Source organism: Pseudophryne corroboree, chromosome 11 (genome assembly GCF_028390025.1).
Source record: "Pseudophryne corroboree isolate aPseCor3 chromosome 11, aPseCor3.hap2, whole genome shotgun sequence".
Classification (NCBI taxonomy): domain Eukaryota; kingdom Metazoa; phylum Chordata; class Amphibia; order Anura; family Myobatrachidae; genus Pseudophryne; species Pseudophryne corroboree.
Genome location: NC_086454.1, coordinates 134,358,554 through 134,383,868, shown reverse-complemented (window position 1 = coordinate 134,383,868; position 25,315 = coordinate 134,358,554). Strand labels below are relative to the sequence as shown.

At 47.4% G+C, this 25,315-nt stretch overlaps 1 protein-coding gene across 3 annotated transcripts in view; it reads left to right on the top strand.

The window, feature by feature from the left end:
* PPP2R5B (protein phosphatase 2 regulatory subunit B'beta) overlaps positions 1-25,315 on the top strand; it is a 134,102-nt gene that overhangs the window by 86,121 nt on the left and 22,666 nt on the right. For all 3 annotated transcript variants that reach the window (XM_063944833.1, XM_063944831.1, XM_063944832.1), the window contains exon 8: positions 21,642-21,750. In XM_063944833.1, coding sequence (XP_063800903.1) covers positions 21,642-21,750 — 109 coding nt within the window. The remainder of the gene's footprint in view (positions 1-21,641; positions 21,751-25,315) is intronic.

Sequence of the window (25,315 nt, the reverse complement as noted above, 5' to 3'; positions counted from 1 at the left end):
GGGACAGGCCCACAAGGAAGCCTGGATAGAGAAACACAGAGGGAGTATGCCAGCTCACACCCCAGTGCCCATATATCCCCCCAACGAATATATGTACTAGCGCTGCCTCAACTATACCAAACTGCACCAGCTACTGTGCCCCCCCCCCCCCCCCCCCCCCCTGATAAGCTCCCCGTTACTTCAATGGAGCTTGTGGAGGTCCCGGACCAGTTTCTCTTGCATGCCGCGTGTGAGGAGAAAATGGCGCCTGTGAGCCGCGCGGCTAAGCTCCGCCCCCTCCTGGCGCGCTTTAGCCCGCCAAATTCAAAATCGTGAAAATGCCGGTGGGGGTCCCGAAAACGGTGCCGAGGCACCGAACAAGCATCTGCCGGCCCTACAAACCTCAGTAACATGCTGCCCAGGGCGCCCCCCCCAGCGCCCTGCACCCTGTGAGTGCTGGAGGAAGTGTGTGTGTGGGAGCATGGAGCGCAGTGTTACCGCTGCGCTGTACCTGGTTACTGAAGTCTTCTGCCGTACTGAAGTCTTCTGTTCTTCTCATACTCACCCGACTTCTGTCTTCTGGCTTCTGTGAGGGGGGTGACGGCGTGGCTCCGGGAACAAGCAGCTAGACGCACCAAGTAATCGAACCCTCTGGAGCTAATGGTGTCCAGTAGCCGAGAAGCAGAGCCCTTAAACTAAGAAGAAGTAGGTCTGCTTCTCTCCCCTCACTCCCACGCTGCAGGGAGCCTGTAGCCAGCAGGTCTCCCTGAAAATAAAAAACCTACCAAAAGTCTTTTCCAGAGAAACTCAGGAGAGCTCCCCTGTGAGTGTCCAGTCAGTCCTGGGCACAAAGTCTAACTGAGGTCTGGAGGAGGGGCATAGAGGGAGGAGCCAGTTCACACCCAGTTTAAGTCTTTTTAGTGTGCCCAAGCTCCTGCATCCCGTCTATACCCCATGGTCTTTTTGGAGTCCCCAGCATCCTCTAGGACATAAGAGAAATAATAATAATTAATTAATACTTACAATCCCCGCTCCTGCTTCCCGACTGCTGCTACCCTACGTCTCCGGCCGGCGGCAGCGCTCCTCTGATCTTTGGGAGAAGCGTCATGACGTCTCTCCCATAGCACTACATAGACACTAAAGGTCAATTACGACCCCTAGTGTCTATGTGCCACTCCCACAATGCAGTGCGGTGCGCGATTACTTCATCGCGCACCACACAGCATCGGGCATCTACCGAGAACCAGGGGGCACCAGTAGCGGATCTTGCCACGGTGGCGGCGCCCTCCGGAAGACGGCGCCCCGGGAAAAAAATCCTGCGTGCCCGTAGCAAGATCCGCTACTGTATGCAGCGCACCTGAGATCTGCTTGCAGTATCTTTATATGGTAGTCATTTTAAGTTACAGCTTATTTTGCAACAGACTCCTATAAATGTTGCATGGTGACCACTAAGTAACCTAAATGTTTCAAGATAATTTACCTATGAAAGCTTAAAAGAACATATAAGAATTCAATAAACCCAATAAAACTTTCCTTTAATTTAGAATGCTGGTGCAATTGTTGCAAATATTTCTTTACCTAAAATATATCAGATTATCCTATATGATAAAAGGTTAACGCTGCTTCTTATCTCTATAGGATGAATTCAAGTGTTTTGTGCACCAGCGTCCACTAGATGGCGAAATCCAAGTGTTGCTCCGTTCGGGCACGCACAGCCGCTGGCGCTGACATTACTGTTCTGTTGTCCTGTCATTTTGACAGGCTGGTACTGTAATTAGTACTTCCAACAAAATGCATGTGAAAGTAGAGTGTTAATGACTGTCTGCTGAGCTGTACATATTCCGAGAAGCGTACAGATCCTTATCACCTGGTTTGTGCCAGCCATACATCCATACCTCCCAACTTTTTTCTCATCTGAGGAGGGACACTTGTGCGCGCCGAAGGCGCGTGCCCGATTTTTAGGGGGCGTGATCTACCGGAAAGGGGCGTGGCCTCGCGGCAAGTGCCACGCTCGCAAGCCACGCCCCCGTTTTTGTCATTATGGGGGCATGCACAGCGCTGTGAGAGCTGCTGGTCATGCCCCCTCTTCCTCTCTGCCGTGAATAGACGCTGTGCGCATGCGCACCGCATTAATTCACCGCTGCTCTGCTCAGAGCAGCGAGTGACAGGGGGGGATCTCCCAACTGCCCCCCCCCCACCCGCGGGACACTGCGACCCGCGGGTGGGACAGCAGGACAGACCGTGAAAAACGGGACTGTCCCGCCGAAATCGGGACAGTTGGGAGGTATGATACATCACATACACTTAAACCAATATTTTTAACTATTTGTTTTGCTAGTGAAATGTGCAGTCGCTTTTATTCATTCATACAAATTAAAACCCCCTCTCTTGTACCGCAGAAGCATCTGTCAAACGTGCAAGCAAACAGGGGCTAGCTGGCAACTTTTAGCCTGGGGGGGCAAGTCCAGAGCACTAATCCATAAGTAATGGTGCCATCTTAAATGGAGGGTTTTTTTGTTTAAAATCTTAATTCATAAAAAAAAATTAGGCCTGGTGTAAATTATCCCAAAGATACTTTGTTATAATTTTCTCAGTGTGGCCGCGGCTTCAGCAGAGCTGTGTAGTCAAGGTGGCGGCCAGCCCGTGACCCTTGGCAGTAGTGTGGCCTTGGGGGCACATGGCCCCCTGCCCCCCGGGCCAGCTTGTCTCTGCAAGCAAATCATAATATATGCCTGAACTATGAAGAAAACTCCCATCAGCATCAGTGGTGCATTCACAATCAGCCAATCACAAGCAGTTTTAGTGCTGGCAACTATCATTATTATCATTGAATTTTCACCTACTGTACCACTCATCACCTGCAAACAAAATGGCTTCCTCACACATATATGCTTTTTGTTGTTGGTCTGCATGTGCTCGCAATTACTCATACTTACCAATACTGTAGTTGGTCTGCATTAAAATGCCTCCTCTGTACTGCTTCACCGGGCACGGGTGGGTTTAAGTGCTACAGTCTCACATGCCTGCAAGCCAGATATGCCTGAATCCCTTTTTGGGGATTCTAAAGTCTGATTTTACAAAAGTTTGTGTAACATAGCAATAGGTTGTTAATCACTTTTAGTGGCGGATTTTACCTGTTGGCTGCAAAGAAACACAGACCCAAAAGAAGACTTGGTATGACCAGCTAAATTAAAGTACAGTTTCAGAGACAGGTGCTAGTTCCAGCGGTGCAAGTATGCGGGTACGGGTGGGTACGGCGTACCCTTAAGAATTTCGCCGTGGGTACGCCGTACCCGCACCGACGGGCCGTCACTTGCTACCGCTGATGTGAGGGGAGGAGAGCGCAGCCTGCGTCTCTCCTGCCCCTCAATGTCTTCTTTCAAATCAGCGCCGCCAGTGAGCCAATCAGAGCTCGTGGAGCTTTGATTGGCTCACGGATCGGCGCTGAATATTGAACTAACCCGCCGGAGACTGAGGGGAAGGAGAGGCGCAGGCTGCGCTCTCCTCCCCTCACACAAGTCAGCAGCAGCGGTGAGCTGGGGAAGGGGAAGGGGAGGGGAGGGGGGGGGGATTCTGCTGCTGCTTCACGAATACCTGGTACTGTGGGGGGCAATGTATACCTGACACTGTGGGGGGCAATGTATATCTGGCACTGTAGGGGGCAATGTATACCTGGCACTGTAGGGGGCAATGTATACCTGGCACTGTGGGGGGCAATGTATATCTGGCACTGTAGGGGGCAATGTATACCTGGCACTGTGGGGGGCAATGTATACCTGGCACTGTGGGGGGCAATGTATATCTGGCACTGTTGCGGGCAATGTATATCTGGCACTGTGGGGGGCAATGTATACCTGGCACTGTGGGGGGCAATGTATACCTGGCACTGTGGCGGGCAATGTATATCTGGCACTGTTGTGAGCAATGTATACCTGGCACTGTGGTGGGGCAATGTATATCTGGCACTGTGGGGGGCAATGTATATCTGGCACTGTGGGGGGCAATGTATATCTGGCACTGTGGGGCATTCGTGTATCTGGCACTGTGGGGCAACGTGTATCTGGCACTGTGGGGCATTCGTGTATCTGGCACTGTGGGGCATTCGTGTATCTGGCACTGTGGGGCATTCGTGTATCTGGCACTGTGGGGCAACGTGTATCTGGTACTGTGGGGCAACGTGTATCTGGTACTGTGGGGCAACGTGTATCTGGCACTGTGGGGCATTCGTGTATCCGGCAATGTGTGGCAACGTGTATCTGGCACTGTGGGGCAACGTGTATCTGGCACTGTGGGGGTCATATGTGTATATGCCCCTCCCCCATGTGTGGATCACGCCCACATTTTCATTGGCCACGCCCCATATGGCATTTGCCCACACCCATTTTTGGGCGCGCGCATACCTGTAAGACATTTTTTCTACTTGCACCACTGGCTAGTTCTGATGCCCACATGTCAGAACAAGCTCCAGGCAGTCTGGCCCAAAACATACACGGTCTCAAAGTGAAAGCAGCCATGCAGTGTTATTTGTCAGCAATGGTAGACAGAAGAGCGTCTACCATAAAAACATGCTAAAGGAGTACCACAGTTGGAGACAGTAGCAGCTGATTGATGTGTACCAATGGAAGAAGCAGGCAGGGATCCATTTCCTGATCTTCCCAAAGATAGCACTGGTCATTGGGGGTAATTCTGAGTTGATCACAGCAGCAAATTTGTTAGCAGTTGGGCAAAACCATGTGCACTGCAGGTGGTGCAGATGTAATATGTGCAGAGAGAGTTAGATTTGGGTGGGTTATTTTGTTTCTGTGCAGGGTAAATACTGGCTGCTTTATTTTTGCACTGCAATTTAGATTTCAGTTTGTACACACCCCACCCAAATCTAACGCTCTCTGCACTTGTTATATCTGCCCCCCCTGCAGTGCACATGGGGGGTCATTCCGAGTTGATTGCTTGCTAGCTACTTTTAGCAGCCATGCAAACGCATAGTCCCCGCCCACAGGGGAGTGTATTTTCGCTTTGCAAGTGTGCGAACGCCTGAGCAGCCGAGCGGCTGCAAACACATTTTGTGCAAAACGAGACCAGCCCTGTAGTTACTTATTCTGTGCGATGATTGCTGCGATGAATGACACGGTAATGAAGTCAGATACCCACCCAGCAAATGCCTGGCCACGGCTGCGTTTTCCAAACACTCCCAGAAAACAGTCAGTCGACACCCAGAAACTCCCACTTCTTCTCAATCTCCTTGCGTCTGCCAGTGCGACTGAAAGCATCGCTAGAACCTGTGCAAAACCACGATGCTCTTTGTACCCGTACGCTGAACGTGCGCATTGTGGTGCATGCGCAGTTTTGCCGGTTTTTTAAATGATCGCTACACAGCGAACATCGGCAGCTAGCGATCAACTCGGAATGATCCCCATGGTACTGTATTGCCCAACTGCTAATAAATTTGCGCTGCGATCAACTCTGAATTAGGCCCATTGTCTGTAAAAGAGGTTTGCCCTGTCTCTTACTCTGTATTTTCTGTCATTTAGCCCATGTGCTTGCAAAGGAGTATGGGTTCCCACCTCCAGCTTCAATGTCCGGCTTCTCCGCAATCCTACCAGTCTTGTCAGTTTGATGCTTTTCACATACTGATCATTATATGCTCACGCATCCTTGCCCTTTACTGTTTATATTTCCTCAAATTAAACTTGAAGCTATAACAACATACTACAGGATTGCAAAATTAGCGAATCTCAATGTGGCATGTGCAGTGTTCGCATTGCACATGCGGGAGTAATAATTGTGGCAGAAAATGCGTATACATCGTGATCGCAATGCAGACGCTGTTTGACTGACAGGAACCCAGCGTTTCTGGGTGGAAACCTGCAGTTTTCTGGGTGTGTCTGAAAAAATGCAGACGTTTTTAAGGAGGGTCTCTGACGTCGGCGATGACCTCTTCCAGCCTCTTGTGTCGTAAAAATTGTGGACGACCTTGCCTGACGCAGATAGGAAAAGTCTTAGATGTTCCAGTAATTGGGTATGGTTTTGCCATCAGCCCGCATATTGTGATATTGGCAATTTCTGCAATGGGCGTTTTTTCTTTATTTTTGGGCTGCAATTATTTGATCACAGCAACGGCTTTTTAGCAGAAACTGCAATCCTTACTGAATAAGGTCCTATGTCCATAGCATTTGTCTCAGAACAGAATTAGTTGTAATTTAGCATTTTCACTTAAATAGTTGGATAAATGCTGTCAATTATTATTAATTATTTATTGGTCTCCTGTACATGGAAGATGTTTTTCAGAGTCTGCTCTCTGCTGTTGAACATCTTTCCTGACCTCTGCCAGGAACAGCTAGCAGCAATTTCCTTTTAATTATTAAGAGGCTCTGTACAGTACACAGAAAATGTGTTTTCTACAGTTTTCTATTCTTAATTGAAATATGTGTGCTGTGTCTGAGGCAAAACAGTAAAGGCCCATACACAGTCACACTAGGTGATTTTGAGCTGAGAGCAGGTCACTTTTGGTGTGTTGAGCTGCTTTCAGCTCAAAGCCGCCCAGTGTGTATGCACAAGCGATGAGCGGTGAGCGCTGATGCGTGCTCCCGCTTCATCGCCGGTGGCCGCCGTTCATCTACTGGTCTTACCAGTAGATGAACGGCGGGGTGAGCGGCTTTCCATAGCATCCTGATATGGAAAGCCGCTCACCCCCGCTGACATCGCTGGGCAGGGGGGAAAAGCGCTCAGTGTGTATGCACTGAGCGCTTTCAGCCCAGCTATGTCAGCGATCATCACTGTGCATACACCCTGGGCAAAAACGGCCAGTGTGTATGGACCTTAAGTTAATTTTACCCACACACCAATGTCCTCACCATCATGTTTATGGGTTGGGTATGTGTAAGCGGAGGTCAGGGGACCGGAGGTCAGCATACCAATGCCGGCATCCCGGATTCGAGAGAGGGGGGGGGGGGGGATGGGAGGGAAGGGCTCACCATGCTGCGGGCTTGTTGGCGAGCTTTCGTGGACAATAGTCCCTGTTGGTCGTCATGCCAACCGTCGGGATAATGAGGGGGCGGGATGTTGCTGGAGGTACATCCCATGTTTATGACATATACGAACATCACAATCCACATGATATGGGTATATACACCCAAAGGTATAGCACTTCGGCACGCCTTCCAATCCATAGGTCAACTAGCCGGAGATAGGTCACCTCAAGTTGAAGCAGCTGACACCCCCTCACAGTACAGAATCCCCTCCTTTCTCCACCAAAACAGTAAGCATTATGCATTTTATTTCTAACCATACATGCAAATGCTCTTGCTACAATATTGTATTTTGGTGGTGCCAACAGTATTTGTTTTTTTATACTCTCTGTACAAAATAAATGTTTATTTAAATCTGTGTAAAGGTGCATACACATGGTGAGATTTGGGCTAACCCCGATTCCAGTAGCTGCTTTTGCCACGGGCAAGCAGGCTTCTTGCCCGGGGCGCTGCTACCCCGAGGGCGGCGCCGCCGTGGCAAGAGCCACTACTCCTGACCACTCTCCCCTGCTGCAGCAGGCGCCGTGGGCTGTGTGGGCGCCCGCTGTAGCCGGCGTCGCTGACTGGCGCTAGAGGTCATAATTGACCCCTAGTGTCAGTTAGAGATGAGCGGGTTCGGTTTCTCTGAATCCGAACCCGCCAGAACTTCATGTTTTTTTTCACGGGTCCGAGCGACTCGGATCTTCCCGCCTTGCTCGGTTAACCCGAGCGCGCCCGAACGTCATCATGACGCTGTCGGATTCTCGCGAGGCTCGGATTCTATCGCGAGACTCGGATTCTATATAAGGAGCCGCGCGTCGCCGCCATTTTCACACGTGCATTGAGATTGATAGGGAGAGGACGTGGCTGGCGTCCTCTCCATTTAGATTATAAGAGACTGAGAGAGATTTACTGGAGCTGACTAGGAGGAGTACTGTTACTGTAGAAGTGTAGAGACTGAGTGGAGAGAGTTTACTAGTGAGGACAGTGCAGTTTACTTTATAATCCGTTCTCTGCCTGAAAAAAGCGATACACAGCACACAGTGACTCAGTCACATACCATATCTGTGTGCACTGCTCAGGCTCAGGCCAGTGTGCTGCATCATCTATTATCTATATATAATATTATATATATCTGTCTGACTGCTCAGCTCACACAGCTTATAATTGTGGGGGAGACTGGGGAGCACTACTGCAGTGCCAGTTATAGGTTATAGCAGGAGCCAGGAGTACATATTATATTAAAATTAAACAGTGCACACTTTTGCTGCAGGAGTGCCACTGCCAGTGTGACTGACCAGTGACCTGACCACACTGACCACCAGTATAGTTAGTAGTATACTTATATTGTGATTGCCTGAAAAAGTTAAACACTCGTCGTGTGACTTCACTTGTGTGTTTTTTTTTTTTTTATTCTATAAAAATAAAACTCATTCTGCTGACAGACAGTGTCCAGCAGGTCCGTCATTATATAATATATAATATATACCTGTCCGGCTGCAGTAGTGATATATATATATTTTTTATATCATTTATCATCCAGTCGCAGCAGACACAGTACGGTAGTTCACGGCTGTGGCTACCTCTGTGTCTCTGCACTCGGCAGGCAGTCCGTCCATAATTGTAATACCACCTAACCGTGGATTTTTTTCATTCTTCTTTATACATACATAGTTACATAGACATCTTCTCTTTATCAACCAGTCTATATTAGCTGCAGACACAGTACAGTACGGTAGTTCACGGCTGTGGCTACCTCTGTGTCTGCACTCGGCAGGCAGTCCGTCCATAATTGTATACCACCTAACCGTGGTTTTTTTTCATTCTTCTTTATACATACATAGTTACATAGACATCTTCTCTTTATCAACCAGTCTATATTAGCTGCAGACACAGTACAGTACGGTAGTTCACGGCTGTGGCTACCTCTGTGTCTGCACTCGGCAGGCAGTCCGTCCATAATTGTATACCACCTAACAGTGGATTTTTTTCAGTCTTCTTTATACATACATAGTTACATAGACATCTTCTCTTTATCAACCAGTCTATATTAGCTGCAGACACAGTACAGTACGGTAGTTCACGGCTGTGGCTACCTCTGTGTCTGCAGTCGGCAGGCAGTCCATAATTGTATACTAGTATCCATCTCCATTGTTTACCTGAGGTGCTCGGATTCTATCGCGAGACTCGGATTCTATATAAGGAGCCGCGCGTCGCCGCCATTTTCACACGTGCATTGAGATTGATAGGGAGAGGACGTGGCTGGCGTCCTCTCCATTTAGATTATAAGAGACTGAGAGAGATTTACTGGAGCTGACTAGGAGGAGTACTGTTACTGTAGAAGTGTAGAGACTGAGTGGAGAGAGTTTACTAGTGAGGACAGTGCAGTTTACTTTATAATCCGTTCTCTGCCTGAAAAAAGCGATACACAGCACACAGTGACTCAGTCACATACCATATCTGTGTGCACTGCTCAGGCTCAGGCCAGTGTGCTGCATCATCTATTATCTATATATAATATTATATATATCTGTCTGACTGCTCAGCTCACACAGCTTATAATTGTGGGGGAGACTGGGGAGCACTACTGCAGTGCCAGTTATAGGTTATAGCAGGAGCCAGGAGTACATAATATATTATATAGTGAGTGACCACCAGACACACAGTGCAGTTTATTTAATATATCCGTTCTCTGCCTGAAAAAAGCGATACACACAGTGACTCAGTCAGTCACATACCATATCTGTGTGCACTGCTCAGGCTCAGGCCAGTGTGCTGCATCATCTATTATCTATACATAATATTATATATATCTGTCTGACTGCTCAGCTCACACAGCTTATAATTGTGGGGGAGACTGGGGAGCACTACTGCAGTGCCAGTTATAGGTTATAGCAGGAGCCAGGAGTACATAATATATTATATAGTGAGTGACCACCAGACACACAGTGCAGTTTATTTAATATATCCGTTCTCTGCCTGAAAAAAGCGATACACACAGTGACTCAGTCAGTCACATACCATATCTGTGTGCACTGCTCAGGCTCAGGCCAGTGTGCTGCATCATCTATTATCTATATATAATATTATATATATCTGTCTGACTGCTCAGCTCACACAGCTTATAATTGTGGGGGAGACTGGGGAGCACTACTGCAGTGCCAGTTATAGGTTATAGCAGGAGCCAGGAGTACATAATATATTATATAGTGAGTGACCACCAGACACACAGTGCAGTTTATTTAATATATCCGTTCTCTGCCTGAAAAAAGCGATACACACAGTGACTCAGTCAGTCACATACCATATCTGTGTGCACTGCTCAGGCTCAGGCCAGTGTGCTGCATCATCTATTATCTATACATAATATTATATATATCTGTCTGACTGCTCAGCTCACACAGCTTATAATTGTGGGGGAGACTGGGGAGCACTACTGCAGTGCCAGTTATAGGTTATAGCAGGAGCCAGGAGTACATAATATATTATATAGTGAGTGACCACCAGACACACAGTGCAGTTTATTTAATATATCCGTTCTCTGCCTGAAAAAAGCGATACACACAGTGACTCAGTCAGTCACATACCATATCTGTGTGCACTGCTCAGGCTCAGGCCAGTGTGCTGCATCATCTATTATCTATATATAATATTATATATATCTGTCTGACTGCTCAGCTCACACAGCTTATAATTGTGGGGGAGACTGGGGAGCACTACTGCAGTGCCAGTTATAGGTTATAGCAGGAGCCAGGAGTACATAATATATTATATAGTGAGTGACCACCAGACACACAGTGCAGTTTATTTAATATATCCGTTCTCTGCCTGAAAAAAGCGATACACACAGTGACTCAGTCAGTCACATACCATATCTGTGTGCACTGCTCAGGCTCAGGCCAGTGTGCTGCATCATCTATTATCTATATATAATATTATATATATCTGTCTGACTGCTCAGCTCACACAGCTTATAATTGTGGGGGAGACTGGGGAGCACTACTGCAGTGCCAGTTATAGGTTATAGCAGGAGCCAGGAGTACATAATATATTATATAGTGAGTGACCACCAGACACACAGTGCAGTTTATTTAATATATCCGTTCTCTGCCTGAAAAAAGCGATACACACAGTGACTCAGTCAGTCACATACCATATCTGTGTGCACTGCTCAGGCTCAGGCCAGTGTGCTGCATCATCTATTATCTATATATAATATTATATATATCTGTCTGACTGCTCAGCTCACACAGCTTATAATTGTGGGGGAGACTGGGGAGCACTACTGCAGTGCCAGTTATAGGTTATAGCAGGAGCCAGGAGTACATATTATATTAAAATTAAACAGTGCACACTTTTGCTGCAGGAGTGCCACTGCCAGTGTGACTGACCAGTGACCTGACCACACTGACCACCAGTATAGTTAGTAGTATACTTATATTGTGATTGCCTGAAAAAGTTAAACACTCGTCGTGTGACTTCACTTGTGTGTTTTTTTTTTTTTTATTCTATAAAAATAAAACTCATTCTGCTGACAGACAGTGTCCAGCAGGTCCGTCATTATATAATATATAATATATACCTGTCCGGCTGCAGTAGTGATATATATATATTTTTTATATCATTTATCATCCAGTCGCAGCAGACACAGTACGGTAGTTCACGGCTGTGGCTACCTCTGTGTCTCTGCACTCGGCAGGCAGTCCGTCCATAATTGTAATACCACCTAACCGTGGATTTTTTTCATTCTTCTTTATACATACATAGTTACATAGACATCTTCTCTTTATCAACCAGTCTATATTAGCTGCAGACACAGTACAGTACGGTAGTTCACGGCTGTGGCTACCTCTGTGTCTGCACTCGGCAGGCAGTCCGTCCATAATTGTATACCACCTAACCGTGGTTTTTTTTCATTCTTCTTTATACATACATAGTTACATAGACATCTTCTCTTTATCAACCAGTCTATATTAGCTGCAGACACAGTACAGTACGGTAGTTCACGGCTGTGGCTACCTCTGTGTCTGCACTCGGCAGGCAGTCCGTCCATAATTGTATACCACCTAACCGTGGATTTTTTTCAGTCTTCTTTATACATACATAGTTACATAGACATCTTCTCTTTATCAACCAGTCTATATTAGCTGCAGACACAGTACAGTACGGTAGTTCACGGCTGTGGCTACCTCTGTGTCTGCAGTCGGCAGGCAGTCCATAATTGTATACTAGTATCCATCTCCATTGTTTACCTGAGGTGCCTTTTAGTTGTGCCTATTAAAATATGGAGAACAAAAATGTTGAGGTTCCAAAATTAGGGAAAGATCAAGATCCACTTCCACCTCGTGCTGAAGCTGCTGCCACTAGTCATGGCCGAGACGATGAAATGCCAGCAACGTCGTCTGCCAAGGCCGATGCCCAATGTCATAGTACAGAGCATGTCAAATCCAAAACACCAAATATCAGAAAAAAAAGGACTCCAAAACCTAAAATAAAATTGTCGGAGGAGAAGCGTAAACTTGCCAATATGCCATTTACCACACGGAGTGGCAAGGAACGGCTGAGGCCCTGGCCTATGTTCATGGCTAGTGGTTCAGCTTCACATGAGGATGGAAGCACTCAGCCTCTCGCTAGAAAAATGAAAAGACTCAAGCTGGCAAAAGCAGCACAGCAAAGAACTATGCATTCTTCGAAATCCCAAATCCACAAGGAGAGTCCAATTGTGTCGGTTGCGATGCCTGACCTTCCCAACACTGGACGTGAAGAGCATGCGCCTTCCACCATTTGCACGCCCCCTGCAAGTGCTGGAAGGAGCACCCGCAGTCCAGTTCCTGATAGTCAGATTGAAGATGTCAGTGTTGAAGTACACCAGGATGAGGAGGATATGGGTGTTGCTGGCGCTGGGGAGGAAATTGACAAGGAGGATTCTGATGGTGAGGTGGTTTGTTTAAGTCAGGCACCCGGGGAGACACCTGTTGTCCGTGGGAGGAATATGGCCGTTGACATGCCAGGTGAAAATACCAAAAAAATCAGCTCTTCGGTGTGGAGGTATTTCACCAGAAATGCGGACAACAGGTGTCAAGCCGTGTGTTCCCTTTGTCAAGCTGTAATAAGTAGGGGTAAGGACGTTAACCACCTCGGAACATCCTCCCTTATACGTCACCTGCAGCGCATTCATAATAAGTCAGTGACAAGTTCAAAAACTTTGGGTGACAGCGGAAGCAGTCCACTGACCAGTAAATCCCTTCCTCTTGTAACCAAGCTCACGCAAACCACCCCACCAACTCCCTCAGTGTCAATTTCCTCCTTCCCCAGGAATGCCAATAGTCCTGCAGGCCATGTCACTGGCAATTCTGACGAGTCCTCTCCTGCCTGGGATTCCTCCGATGCATCCTTGCGTGTAACGCCTACTGCTGCTGGCGCTGCTGTTGTTGCCGCTGGGAGTCGATGGTCATCCCAGAGGGGAAGTCGTAAGCCCACTTGTACTACTTCCAGTAAGCAATTGACTGTTCAACAGTCCTTTGCGAGGAAGATGAAATATCACAGCAGTCATCCTACTGCAAAGCGGATAACTGAGGCCTTGGCATCCTGGGTGGTGAGAAACGTGGTTCCGGTATCCATCATTACTGCAGAGCCAACTAGAGACTTGTTGGAGGTACTGTGTCCCCGGTACCAAATACCATCTAGGTTCCATTTCTCTAGGCAGGCGATACCGAAAATGTACACAGACCTCAGAAAAAGAGTCACCAGTGTCCTAAAAAATGCAGCTGTACCCAATGTCCACTTAACCACGGACATGTGGACAAGTGGAGCAGGGCAGGGTCAGGACTATATGACTGTGACAGCCCACTGGGTAGATGTATGGACTCCTGCCGCAAGAACAGCAGCGGCGGCACCAGTAGCAGCATCTCGCAAACGCCAACTCTTTCCTAGGCAGGCTACGCTTTGTATCACCGGTTTCCAGAATACGCACACAGCTGAAAACCTCTTACGGCAACTGAGGAAGATCATCGCGGAATGGCTTACCCCAATTGGACTCTCCTGTGGATTTGTGGCATCGGACAACGCCAGCAATATTGTGTGTGCATTAAATATGGGCAAATTCCAGCACGTCCCATGTTTTGCACATACCTTGAATTTGGTGGTGCAGAATTTTTTAAAAAACGACAGGGGCGTGCAAGAGATGCTGTCGGTGGCCAGAAAAATTGCGGGACACTTTCGGCGTACAGGCACCACGTACAGGAGACTGGAGCACCACCAAAAACTACTGAACCTGCCCTGCCATCATCTGAAGCAAGAAGTGGTAACGAGGTGGAATTCAACCCTCTATATGCTTCAGAGGTTGGAGGAGCAGCAAAAGGCCATTCAAGCCTATACAATTGAGCACGATATAGGAGGTGGAATGCACCTGTCTCAAGTGCAGTGGAGAATGATTTCAACGTTGTGCAAGGTTCTGATGCCCTTTGAACTTGCCACACGTGAAGTCAGTTCAGACACTGCCAGCCTGAGTCAGGTCATTCCCCTCATCAGGCTTTTGCAGAAGAAGCTGGAGGCATTGAAGAAGGAGCTAAAAGGGAGCGATTCCGCTAGGCATGTGGGACTTGTGGATGCAGCCCTTAATTCGCTTAACAAGGATTCACGGGTGGTCAATCTGTTGAAATCAGAGCACTACATTTTGGCCACCGTGCTCGATCCTAGATTTAAAGCCTACCTTGGATCTCTCTTTCCGGCAGACACAAGTCTGCTGGGGTGCAAAGACCTGCTGGTGACAAAATTGTCAAGTCAAGCGGAACGCGACCTGTCAACATCTCCTCCTTCACATTCTCCCGCAACTGGGGGTGCGAGGAAAAGGCTCAGAATTCCGAGCCCACCCGCTGGCGGTGATGCAGGGCAGTCTGGAGCGACTGCTGATGCTGACATCTGGTCCGGACTGAAGGACCTGACAACGATTACGGACATGTCGTCTACTGTCACTGCATATGATTCTCTCAACATTGATAGAATGGTGGAGGATTATATGAGTGACCGCATCCAAGTAGGCACGTCACACAGTCCGTACTTATACTGGCAGGAAAAAGAGGCAATTTGGAGGCCCTTGCACAAACTGGCTTTATTCTACCTAAGTTGCCCTCCCACAAGTGTGTACTCCGAAAGAGTGTTTAGTGCCGCCGCTCACCTTGTCAGCAATCGGCGTACGAGGTTACATCCAGAAAATGTGGAGAAGATGATGTTCATTAAAATGAATTATAATCAATTCCTCCGCGGAGACATTGACCAGCAGCAATTGCCTCCACAAAGTACACAGGGAGCTGAGATGGTGGATTCCAGTGGGGACGAATTGATAATCTGTGAGGAGGGGGATGTACACGGTGATATATCGGAGGGTGAAGATGAGGTGGACATCTTGCCTCTGTAGAGCCAGTTTGTGCAAGGAGAGATTAATTGCTTCTTTTTTGGGGGGGGTCCAAACCAACCCGTCATATCAGTCACAGTCGTGTGGCAGACCCTGTCACTGAAATGATGGGTTGGTTAAAGTGTGCATGTCCTGTTTTGTTTATACAACATAAGGGTGGGTGGGAGGGCCCAAGGACAATTCCATCTTGCACCTCTTTTTTCTTTTCTTTTTCTTTGCATCATGTGCTGATTGGGGAGGGTTTTTTGGAAGGGACATCCTGCGTGACACTGCAGTGCCACTCCTAGATGGGCCCGGTGTTTGTGTCGGCCACTAGGGTCGCTAATCTTACTCACACAGTCAGCTACCTCATTGCGCCTCTTTTTTTCTTTGCGTCATGTGCTGTTTGGGGAGGGTTTTTTGGAAGGGACATCCTGCGTGACACTGCAGTGCCACTCCTAGATGGGCCCGGTGTTTGTGTCGGCCACTAGGGTCGCTAATCTTACTCACACAGCTACCTCATTGCGCCTCTTTTTTTCTTTGGGTCATGTGCTGTTTGGGGAGGGTTTTTTGGAAGGGACATCCTGCGTGACACTGCAGTGCCACTCCTAGATGGGCCCGGTGTTTGTGTCGGCCACTAGGGTCGCTTATCTTACTCACACAGCGACCTCGGTGCAAATTTTAGGACTAAAAATAATATTGTGAGGTGTGAGGTATTCAGAATAGACTGAAAATGAGTGTAAATTATGGTTTTTGAGGTTAATAATACTTTGGGATCAAAATGACCCCCAAATTCTATGATTTAAGCTGTTTTTTAGTGTTTTTTGAAAAAAACACCCGAATCCAAAACACACCCGAATCCGACAAAAAAAATTCGGTGAGGTTTTGCCAAAACGCGTTCGAACCCAAAACACGGCCGCGGAACCGAACCCAAAACCAAAACACAAAACCCGAAAAATTTCAGGCGCTCATCTCTAGTGTCAGTGCGGCGCTGCTATGGGAGAGACGTCATGACGTCTCTCCCATAGAGACAGCAGCAGCAGCGGTCCGGAAGCAGGAGCGGGGCTGGTGGTAAGTATTGTTTTTTTGTTTTTCTTGTTTGCAAGCGGCACTACTACAGGGGGCTCAACTACTAGGGGCACAACTACAGGGGGGACATACTGGGGGCACTACTACAGAGGGCACTGCTACGGGGAACAGCTACTGGGGGCAAATCAACTGGGGGCACAGCTACTGGGGGCACTACTACATGGGGCAAATCTACAAGAGGCACAATACTAGGGGCACTACTACAGGGGGCACAGCTACTGGGGGCACAGCTACTGGGGGCACAACTACTAGGGGGCACATACTGGGGGCACTACTACATGGGACACTGCTACAGGGGGCACAGCTACTGGGGGCAAATCTACAGGGGGCACTACTACAAGGAAGAACAGCTACTGGGGGCACTACTACAGGGAGCACTACTACAGGGGGCACAGCTACTGGGGTAAAATCTCCAGGGGGCAGAGCTACTGGGGTCAAATCTACATGGGGCACAACTACTAGGGGCACATACTGGGGGCACTACTACAGGAGACACTGCTACAGGGGGCACATCTACTGGGGACACTGCTACAGGGGGCAAATCTACTAGGGGCACTACTAAAGGGGGAACTGCTATAGGGGGAACAGCTACTGGGGGTACTACTACAGGGGGCATAGCTACAGGGGGCAAAGCTACTGGGGGCACAACTACTGGGGGCACAGCTACAAGTACAGGGGGATAACTGTGGCCATGCCCCTTCCCTATGAAGAAGCCATGCCCCTATTTTTGACCGCACGCCTTTGGCGCGCACCAACTCTATTTTACTGTGGGGGGGGGGGGCACAGGAAACTTTTGCCCTGGGCGCCACGAGGTCTAGAACTGGCCCTGCCCAATTCTCACTGTGCGATAGGGACTAGGTCGGTATCGCAAGCATATAATGACTGTGCTTGCGGTACTGACTGCGATTTTGGCTAAGTGTCAATTTTGACTATTTTTTCTAAGATATAGTCAAAATGTACTTATCTGCACAGTCTATCTAGGCTTGCGATGCCGTCTGCGCGGGACCGCGCTTCGACATTGCATTGGTATCGCAAGGTGACTTTCACCTTGCGATCTGCATATACTTTCCTTACGACTTTGACTATATAGTCAAAATTGTAAGAAAATATCTCACAGTGGCCCTCATTCCGAGTTGTTCGCTCGCAAGCTGCTTTTAGCAGCTTTGCACACGCTAAGCCGCCGCCTACTGGGAGTGAATCTTAGCTTATCAAAATTGCGAACGAAAGATTCGCAATATTGCGAAAAGACTTCTCTGTGCAGTTTCTGAGTAGCTTGAGACTTACTCTTCCAGTGCGATCAGTTCAGTGCTTGTCGTTCCTGGTTTGCTGTCACAAACACACCCAGCGTTCGCCCAGACACTCCTCCGTTTCTCCAGCCACTCCCGCGTTTTTCCCAGAAACTGTAGCGTTTTTACAAACACTCCCCTAAAACGGCCAGTTTCCGCCCAGAAACACCCACTTCCTGTCAATCACATTACGATCACCAGAACGAAGAAAAAACCTCGTAATGCCGTGAGTAAAATACCTAACTGCATAGCAAATTTACTTGGCGCAGTCGCAGTGCGAACATTGCGCATGCGCAGTTAGCGGAAAATCGCTGCGATGCGAAGAAAATTACCGAGCGAACAACTCGGAATGACCACCAGTGTGTACACACCATTAGTGATGAGAAGAGCACCATTTCAGGTTTCCCCTAGCTACCATCAGAGTTAAAGGGTAAGGCTGGGTACACACTTGGCGATGTGCACCCGATATATTGTCCAATCTGGCAGACAATATATAATTCACATCGTCCAGTATGTATTCACTATATCGTTAACGATTCGCGCTCATGCGGGTCATTACTCATTAACGATGTACAGTATCTTTTCGTTTTCAACTTGAAATCTAAAGATATTGTACAAGACGGCATGCACCCTCTGTATGTATGAACGATATTGTTTTCAGGTGGTGGTGGGGGAAGGGGGGGGTCTTGCGTGATGTCACATCTAATGTGCCATCGGCAAGTGTGTACCCAGCCTTACTCCACTGCCAAATATTCAGATCTGCAGTTTTGTGACCCCTGATAAATGAATAGTTATGGCCCTCCATGTCAGGTGATATAATTGCTGAATCTTAAAATATGACCTCTGCCCTAAATGGCACTTAAAGACTTCGGGGCAGATGTACTAAGTCTATCAGAGTGATAAAGTGGAGAGAGATAAACTACCAACAAATCAGCTCTTCTCATTTTTGAAACATAACGTGTAATATGACATTTAGGAGCTGATTGGCTGGTACTTTAGCTCTCTCCACTTGAACACTCTCCAAGGCTTAGTACATCTCCCCCTTAGACAATTCAGTTACTCACATTTAACAGATCTGTATGAATAATTATCAGGGGATTGGTTAACCCCATCCACTTACTGCAGAAATTTCACAAACTCAAACCAAGAATTGTGTAAAGTGATCAGTGTCTTGTTGCAGTGCAATAGTAGTCTATAATTATCCTAGATCAGTGGTTCTCAAACTCGGTCCTCAGGACCCCACACAGTGCATGTTTTGCAGGTAACCCAGCAAGTGCACAGGTGTATTAATTACTCACTGACACATTTTAAAAGGTCCGCAGGTGGAGCTAATTATTTCACTTGTGATTCTGTGAGGAGACCTGCAAAACATGCACAGTGTGGGGTCCTGAGGACCGAGTTTGAGAACCTGTGTCCTAGATTATCCCCATTTTGTTTGCAGCTGTGCATGCACATGCAACACACTGTGCATCTGCCGTGGTGGTCTTACGGATACGTACATCTGCCGTGGTGGTCTTACGGATACGTACATCTGCCGTGGTGGTCTTACGGATACGTACATCTGCCGTGGTGGTCTTACGGATGCGGTTGCAGTGAGGGTTTATTTAGCAAAGTGAATGACAGGCAGGGAGCATTTGTGGGACGTAAAGGGAAAGTGGTGATTCAGACACAGGCGTGTCGTAACCATTTCAGGGGCGCGTCACATATGTGACTACGATCCCGTATGCAGTTACAATGTCTCTGGTGTTTTACTTCCTGCAACCATAGTGAGGTTACACAGAAGCCTGGTTATCGACCGATGGGCGTCGGATGTCTGCGTCTTTACATGCAGATCTCAGATGCCTACAGTGGCCGTTTCAATACACATCCCAACTGCTGCGACATCTGCAGATTTTCCCACAGTTCCTGTACCCTGAATCGCAGCTGCGATGGAATGTGTGTTCATCTCTCAATCAGGTCCTTAGTCCCTGTTCCAAAAAAATAAAGCCCCTTAAATGTTGTGCGCACCAGTGGCAGCTGTGCACCTAACCCAATCACTGGCCACATTGGACAAAGCTGTCTTGGTTGCAGGCCGGAGCCCACAAAGTGGTAGTGTCCTGCAATAATGATGGCAGTAAGGAGAAATGTTAGTATCTTTGTATATATTATATATCTCACAACGTTCCTCGTAGAAGAGTTGGTACAATTTTGAACAATCTCTTGAATTGCCCATACCATGCCTGATCCACATATAGGGGGTCATTCCGAGTTGTTCGCTCGTTATTTTTTTCTCGCAACGGAGCGATTAGTCGCTAATGCGCATGCGCAATGTCCGCAGTGCGACTGCGCCAAGTAAATTTGCTATGCAGTTAGGTATTTTACTCACGGCATTACGAGGTTTTTTCTTCGTTCTGGTGATCGTAATGTGATTGACAGGAAGTGGGTGTTTCTGGGCGGAAACTGGCCGTTTTATGGGTGTGTGCGAAAAAACGCTACCGTTTCTGGAAAAAACGCGGGAGTGGCTGGAGAAACGGAGGAGTGTCTGGCCGAACGCTGGGTGTGTTTGTGACGTCAAACCAGGAACGAAACTGACTGAACTGATCGCAGATGCCGAGTAAGTGTGGAGCTACTCAGAAACTGCTAAGAAGTGTCTATTCGCAATTCTGCTAATCTTTCGTTCGCAATTTTGATAAGCTAAGATTCACTCCCAGTAGACGTCGGCTTAGCGTGTGCAAAGCTGCTAAAAGCAGCTTGCGAGCGAACAACTCGGAATGACCCCCATAACACACCAATGTGTGGCCATTTCCTCTCTGCACTATGTCACCTCCCTGCAGCCAGTGCTGCCCTGCCAGTATTGGGGCTGAGAGGCCAGTGATACTAAGCTTGCTTGTAGATTTCAGCATTCAGTTCAGCTGCCACTGTTTGCCATCTTTTCCCAAAACCAAAAATCCATTTATTTTTTCCTCTGCCCCTTATTTCAATCTTATTTGTGGCAATTATCTCACAATAGAAAAGCTTGGGGGAAGTTCTAGTGGCAGACATGGGTTTGCATCAGTCTGCGTGTACATCGCTACCCAACAATCTACGTGATGGCCAATGTTGTGGTAGGCAGAATGGAGCGAAGAAGAAACGATACAGTCAGTAATATAAGTAGTAAGAATAAGACATTTTTGTTTTTGATTTGTACTGTGGAACCACTCCTGTTTGTTGTCAGTGATGTTCTTGTCACTCAGGAAGCTACAGTTTATTAGACTATACTAGTGGTTTTCGACTCCAGTCCCCAAGTATCCCCAACAGTTCAGATTTCCCGGATTACTGTCCTTGGAAACAAGTGGGTTAATTACCAATTCAGCAAAATAAATCATTCACCTGTGTGTGAAACCATGACCTGTTGGGGTACTTGGCTTTTACTGTACTTTTACAGTTTATACTTAACCAGGGCAGGACCAGAAACAAAATATATGAATCAGCAGTGTTTAAGCACTATGGGGGAGATGTACTAAGCCTTGAACAGAGATCAAGTAGAAGGAGCTAAAGTACCAGCCAATCGGCTCCTCTCATGTTGATTGGTTGGTAGTTTATCTCTTTATCATCTGCCCCTAAATCGCCTACTACATGTGACTGCTGCGTGCACACACCTTGGAACATGGCAATCACTGACATTCCCTTTCCTGACATCTGGTGGATCACAGTCTTTTAGGCTATCCAGGGCAGACATTTTTACCAATTTCAATGTGAAACTATTGTATCTATAGAGAGCTCAGTCTCTGATTCTTTAGAGCTGTGACCAGCGCGTTCTCTTGTATATGTGCTGCAGTTTCCCTACAGTGTATATGTGATAATACTCATGGATCGCACCGGTTACGCCTCAATCACCCAAACTGGTACCTTGTTTCTTTTTTTATTTTGCAGTATCATCAATGGTTTTGCTTTACCTCTAAAATCTGAACACAAGCAGTTTCTTGTCCGAGTATTGATACCTCTGCACTCTGCAAAATCGCTCTCTATATTCCATGCCCAGGTAAGAGTTGTCAGTGGTAGTTACAGTATGTATGAGGGAAGGATAAATGCTGTAATCTGCACTGAGGCTTAGAGCGCTCAGTGATAGCAGACTACATGGACACAGCCTTTAAGAATAAACATGCATAGACACAGCCTTTAAGAATAAGCGTATTATTCATGGAGGACAAAATAAGCCTTGCCCCTGATCCACATGAATTTTGCCCTAACTCACCTATAACTTCCAACATTTTTGGGGGATTCCCGTCCCCTTGCAAGGTCTGGAAGTTTGGACTGTCCTACCAAAATCAAAACAGTTGGGTTGTATGATGGAGAAGGATATATGGGGCCTCATTTAGAAAGGGACTAAAGGGTGCAAATAATACTTTTCTTAAACACTGGTTTCTTTTTCATGTATAACACAAATACTGGGGAGCTTCATTGTTTCACTGCTATCTAGCGTTGAACTAGGACACAATCTCTTCTTCCCAGCTCAAAATCTATTGCACTAATAGCAAGTTAATTTTAGGCTGCACAATACACAGTATGATATGCAAAATTGCAAATCCCTGTTTGTTTAGGGGGAATGCAGCATTGGATCTTGGAACATGTCCACCTGACACAAGCCACACAGGGGTTATAAATGTAAAGAAACTAAAGAATCTTTTACTACAGATTGGCTTGCATTAGACCGATAATTTGGTTGTTACAGCTTAATGCACATTAGCAATTCAGCATTTTCATATCAAATATCCTCCACGCTGGAAGAATCATGTTTTCTTTCTACTTAGTATTTTCTGATATTCATAAAGGGAGGGCTATCACTTATATATATATCTCATACAAATGTGCTGCACTCCTGGTGACTTAATAAATGGCTGTACATCTGCATAAGTACGGCAATGTTTCAGTGCCCGTTTATTGACCTGACAAAAGTGCCACTAATAAACGGGCACTAAAACGTTGCCGTACTTATGCAGATGTAAAGCAGTTTATTAAGTCGCCAGGAGTGCAGCACATTTGTATGATATTTTGACTGTTTAATGCTGGCACCCGACTCCATTGAATAAATATTGGGAGAGCCGGACCACGTTGTTACTGTGTATATGTGTGTATGTGTATTTATATAATATATATGTGTGTATATATATATATATATATATATAAGATTTTACTCACCGGTAAATCTATTTCTCGTAGTCCGTAGTGGACGCTGGGGACTCCGTAAGGACCATGGGGAATAGACGGGCTCCGCAGGAGACTGGGCACTCTAAGAAAGATTTAGTACTACTGGTGTGCACTGGCTCCTCCCTCTATGCCCCTCCTCCAGACCTCAGTTAAGGAAACTGTGCCCGGAAGAGCTGACATTACAAGGAAAGGATTTTGGAATCCAGGGTAAGACTCATACCAGCCACACCAATCACACCGTATAACTTGTGATAACATACCCAGTCAACAGTATGAACAACAACAGAGCATCAGACAAACCTGATGCAACCATAACATAACCCTTATGTAAGCAATAACTATATACAAGTATTGCAAAAGAAGTCCGCACTTGGGACGGGCGCCCAGCATCCACTACGGACTACGAGAAATAGATTTACCGGTGAGTAAAATCTTATTTTCTCTAACGTCCTAGTGGATGCTGGGGATTCCGTAAGGACAATGGGGATTATACCAAAGCTCCCAAACGGGCGGGAGAGTGCGGATGACTCTGCAGCACTGAATGAGCAAACACAAGGTCCTCCTCAGCCAGGGTATCAAACTTGTAGAACTTTGCAAAAGTGTTTGAACCCGACCAAGTAGCTGCTCGGCAAAGTTGTAATGCCGAGACCCCTCGGGCAGCCGCCCAAGAAGAGCCCACCTTCCTTGTGGAATGGGCTTTTACAGATTTTGGAGGCGGCAAGCCAGCCGCAGAATGAGCCTGCTGAATCGTGTTACAGATCCAGCGAGCAATAGTTTGCTTTGAAGCAGGAGCACCCAGCTTGTTGGATGCATACAGGATAAACAGCGAGTCAGGTTTCCTGACTCCAGCCGATCTGGCTACATAAATCTTCAAAGCCCTGACTACATCTAGTAACTTGGAATCTTCCAAGTCACGAGTAGCCGCAGGCACCACAATAGGTTGGTTCACATGAAAAGATGACACCACCTTTGGCAGAAATTGCGGACGAGTCCATAATTCTGCCCTGTCCATATGGAAAACCAGATAGGGGCTTTTACATGACAAAGCCGCCAATTTTTGACCACTTTTCACGTGAGATATTTTAACTCCACGGTTTTAAGCGGCTCAAACCAGTGAGATTTCAGGAAACTCAACACCACGTTAAGATCCCAAGGTGCCACTGGTGGCACAAAAAAGGGGCTGAATATGCAGCACTCCCTTTACAAACGTCTGAACTTCAGGTAGAGAAGCTAGTTTTTGTATGAAGAAAATGGATCGGGCCGAAATCTGGACCTTAATGGACCCCAATTCTAGGCCCAAAGTCACTCCCGACTGTAGGAAGTGAAGGAAACGGCCCAGCTGGACTTCCTCTGTAGAGGCATTCCTGGCCTCACACCCAGCAACATATTTTCGCCGTATACGGTGATAATGTTTAGCCGTCACGTCCTTCCTAGCCCTTATCAGCGTAGGAATAACCTCATCCGGAATCCCTCTTTTCTACTAGGATCCGGCGTCCAACCGCCATGCCGTCAAACGCAGCTGCGGTAAGTCTTGGAACATACAAGGTCCCTGCTGCAACAGATCCTACCCTAGAGGCAGAGGCCATGGGTCCTCTGAGCATTTCTTGCAGCTCTGGATACCAAGTCCTTCTTGGCCAATCCGGAACAATGAGTATTGTTCTCACTCCTCTTTTCCTTATGATTCTCAGCACCTTGGGTAAGAGAGGAAAAGGAGGAAACACATAAACCGACTGGAACATCCACGGTGTCACCAGTGCATCTACAGCTATCGCCTGAGAGTCTCTTGACCTGGCGCAATACCTCTGTAGCTTTTTGTTGAGGCGGGATGCCATCATGTCCACCTGTGGCAGTTCCCACCGACCTACAAGCTGCGCGAAGACTTCTTGATGAAGTCCCTACTCTCCCGGGTGGAGGTCGTGCCTGCTGAGAAAGTCTGCTTCCCAGTTGTCCACTCCCGGAATGAACACTGCTGACAGTGCGCTTACGTGATTCTCCGCCCAGTGATGAATTCTGGTGGCTTCTACCATCGCCACCCTGCTCCTTGTGCCGCCTAGGCGGTTTACATGAGCCACTGCGGTGATATTGTCTGACTGAATCAGAACCGGTTGGTCGCGAAGCAGGGTCTCCGCTTGACTTAGGGCGTTGTATATGGCCCTTAGTTCCAGGATATTGATGTGAAGGCAAGTTTCCTGCCTTGACCACAGCCCTTGGAAATTTCTTCCCTGTGTGACTGCCCCCCACCCTCGGAGGCTTGCATCCGTGGTCACCAGGACCCAGTCCTGAATGCCGAATCTGCGACCTTCGAGAAGGTGAGCACTCTGCAGCCACCACAGGAGAGACACCCTGGCACTGGGGGATAGGGTGATTAACCGATGCATCTGAAGATGTGATCCGGACCA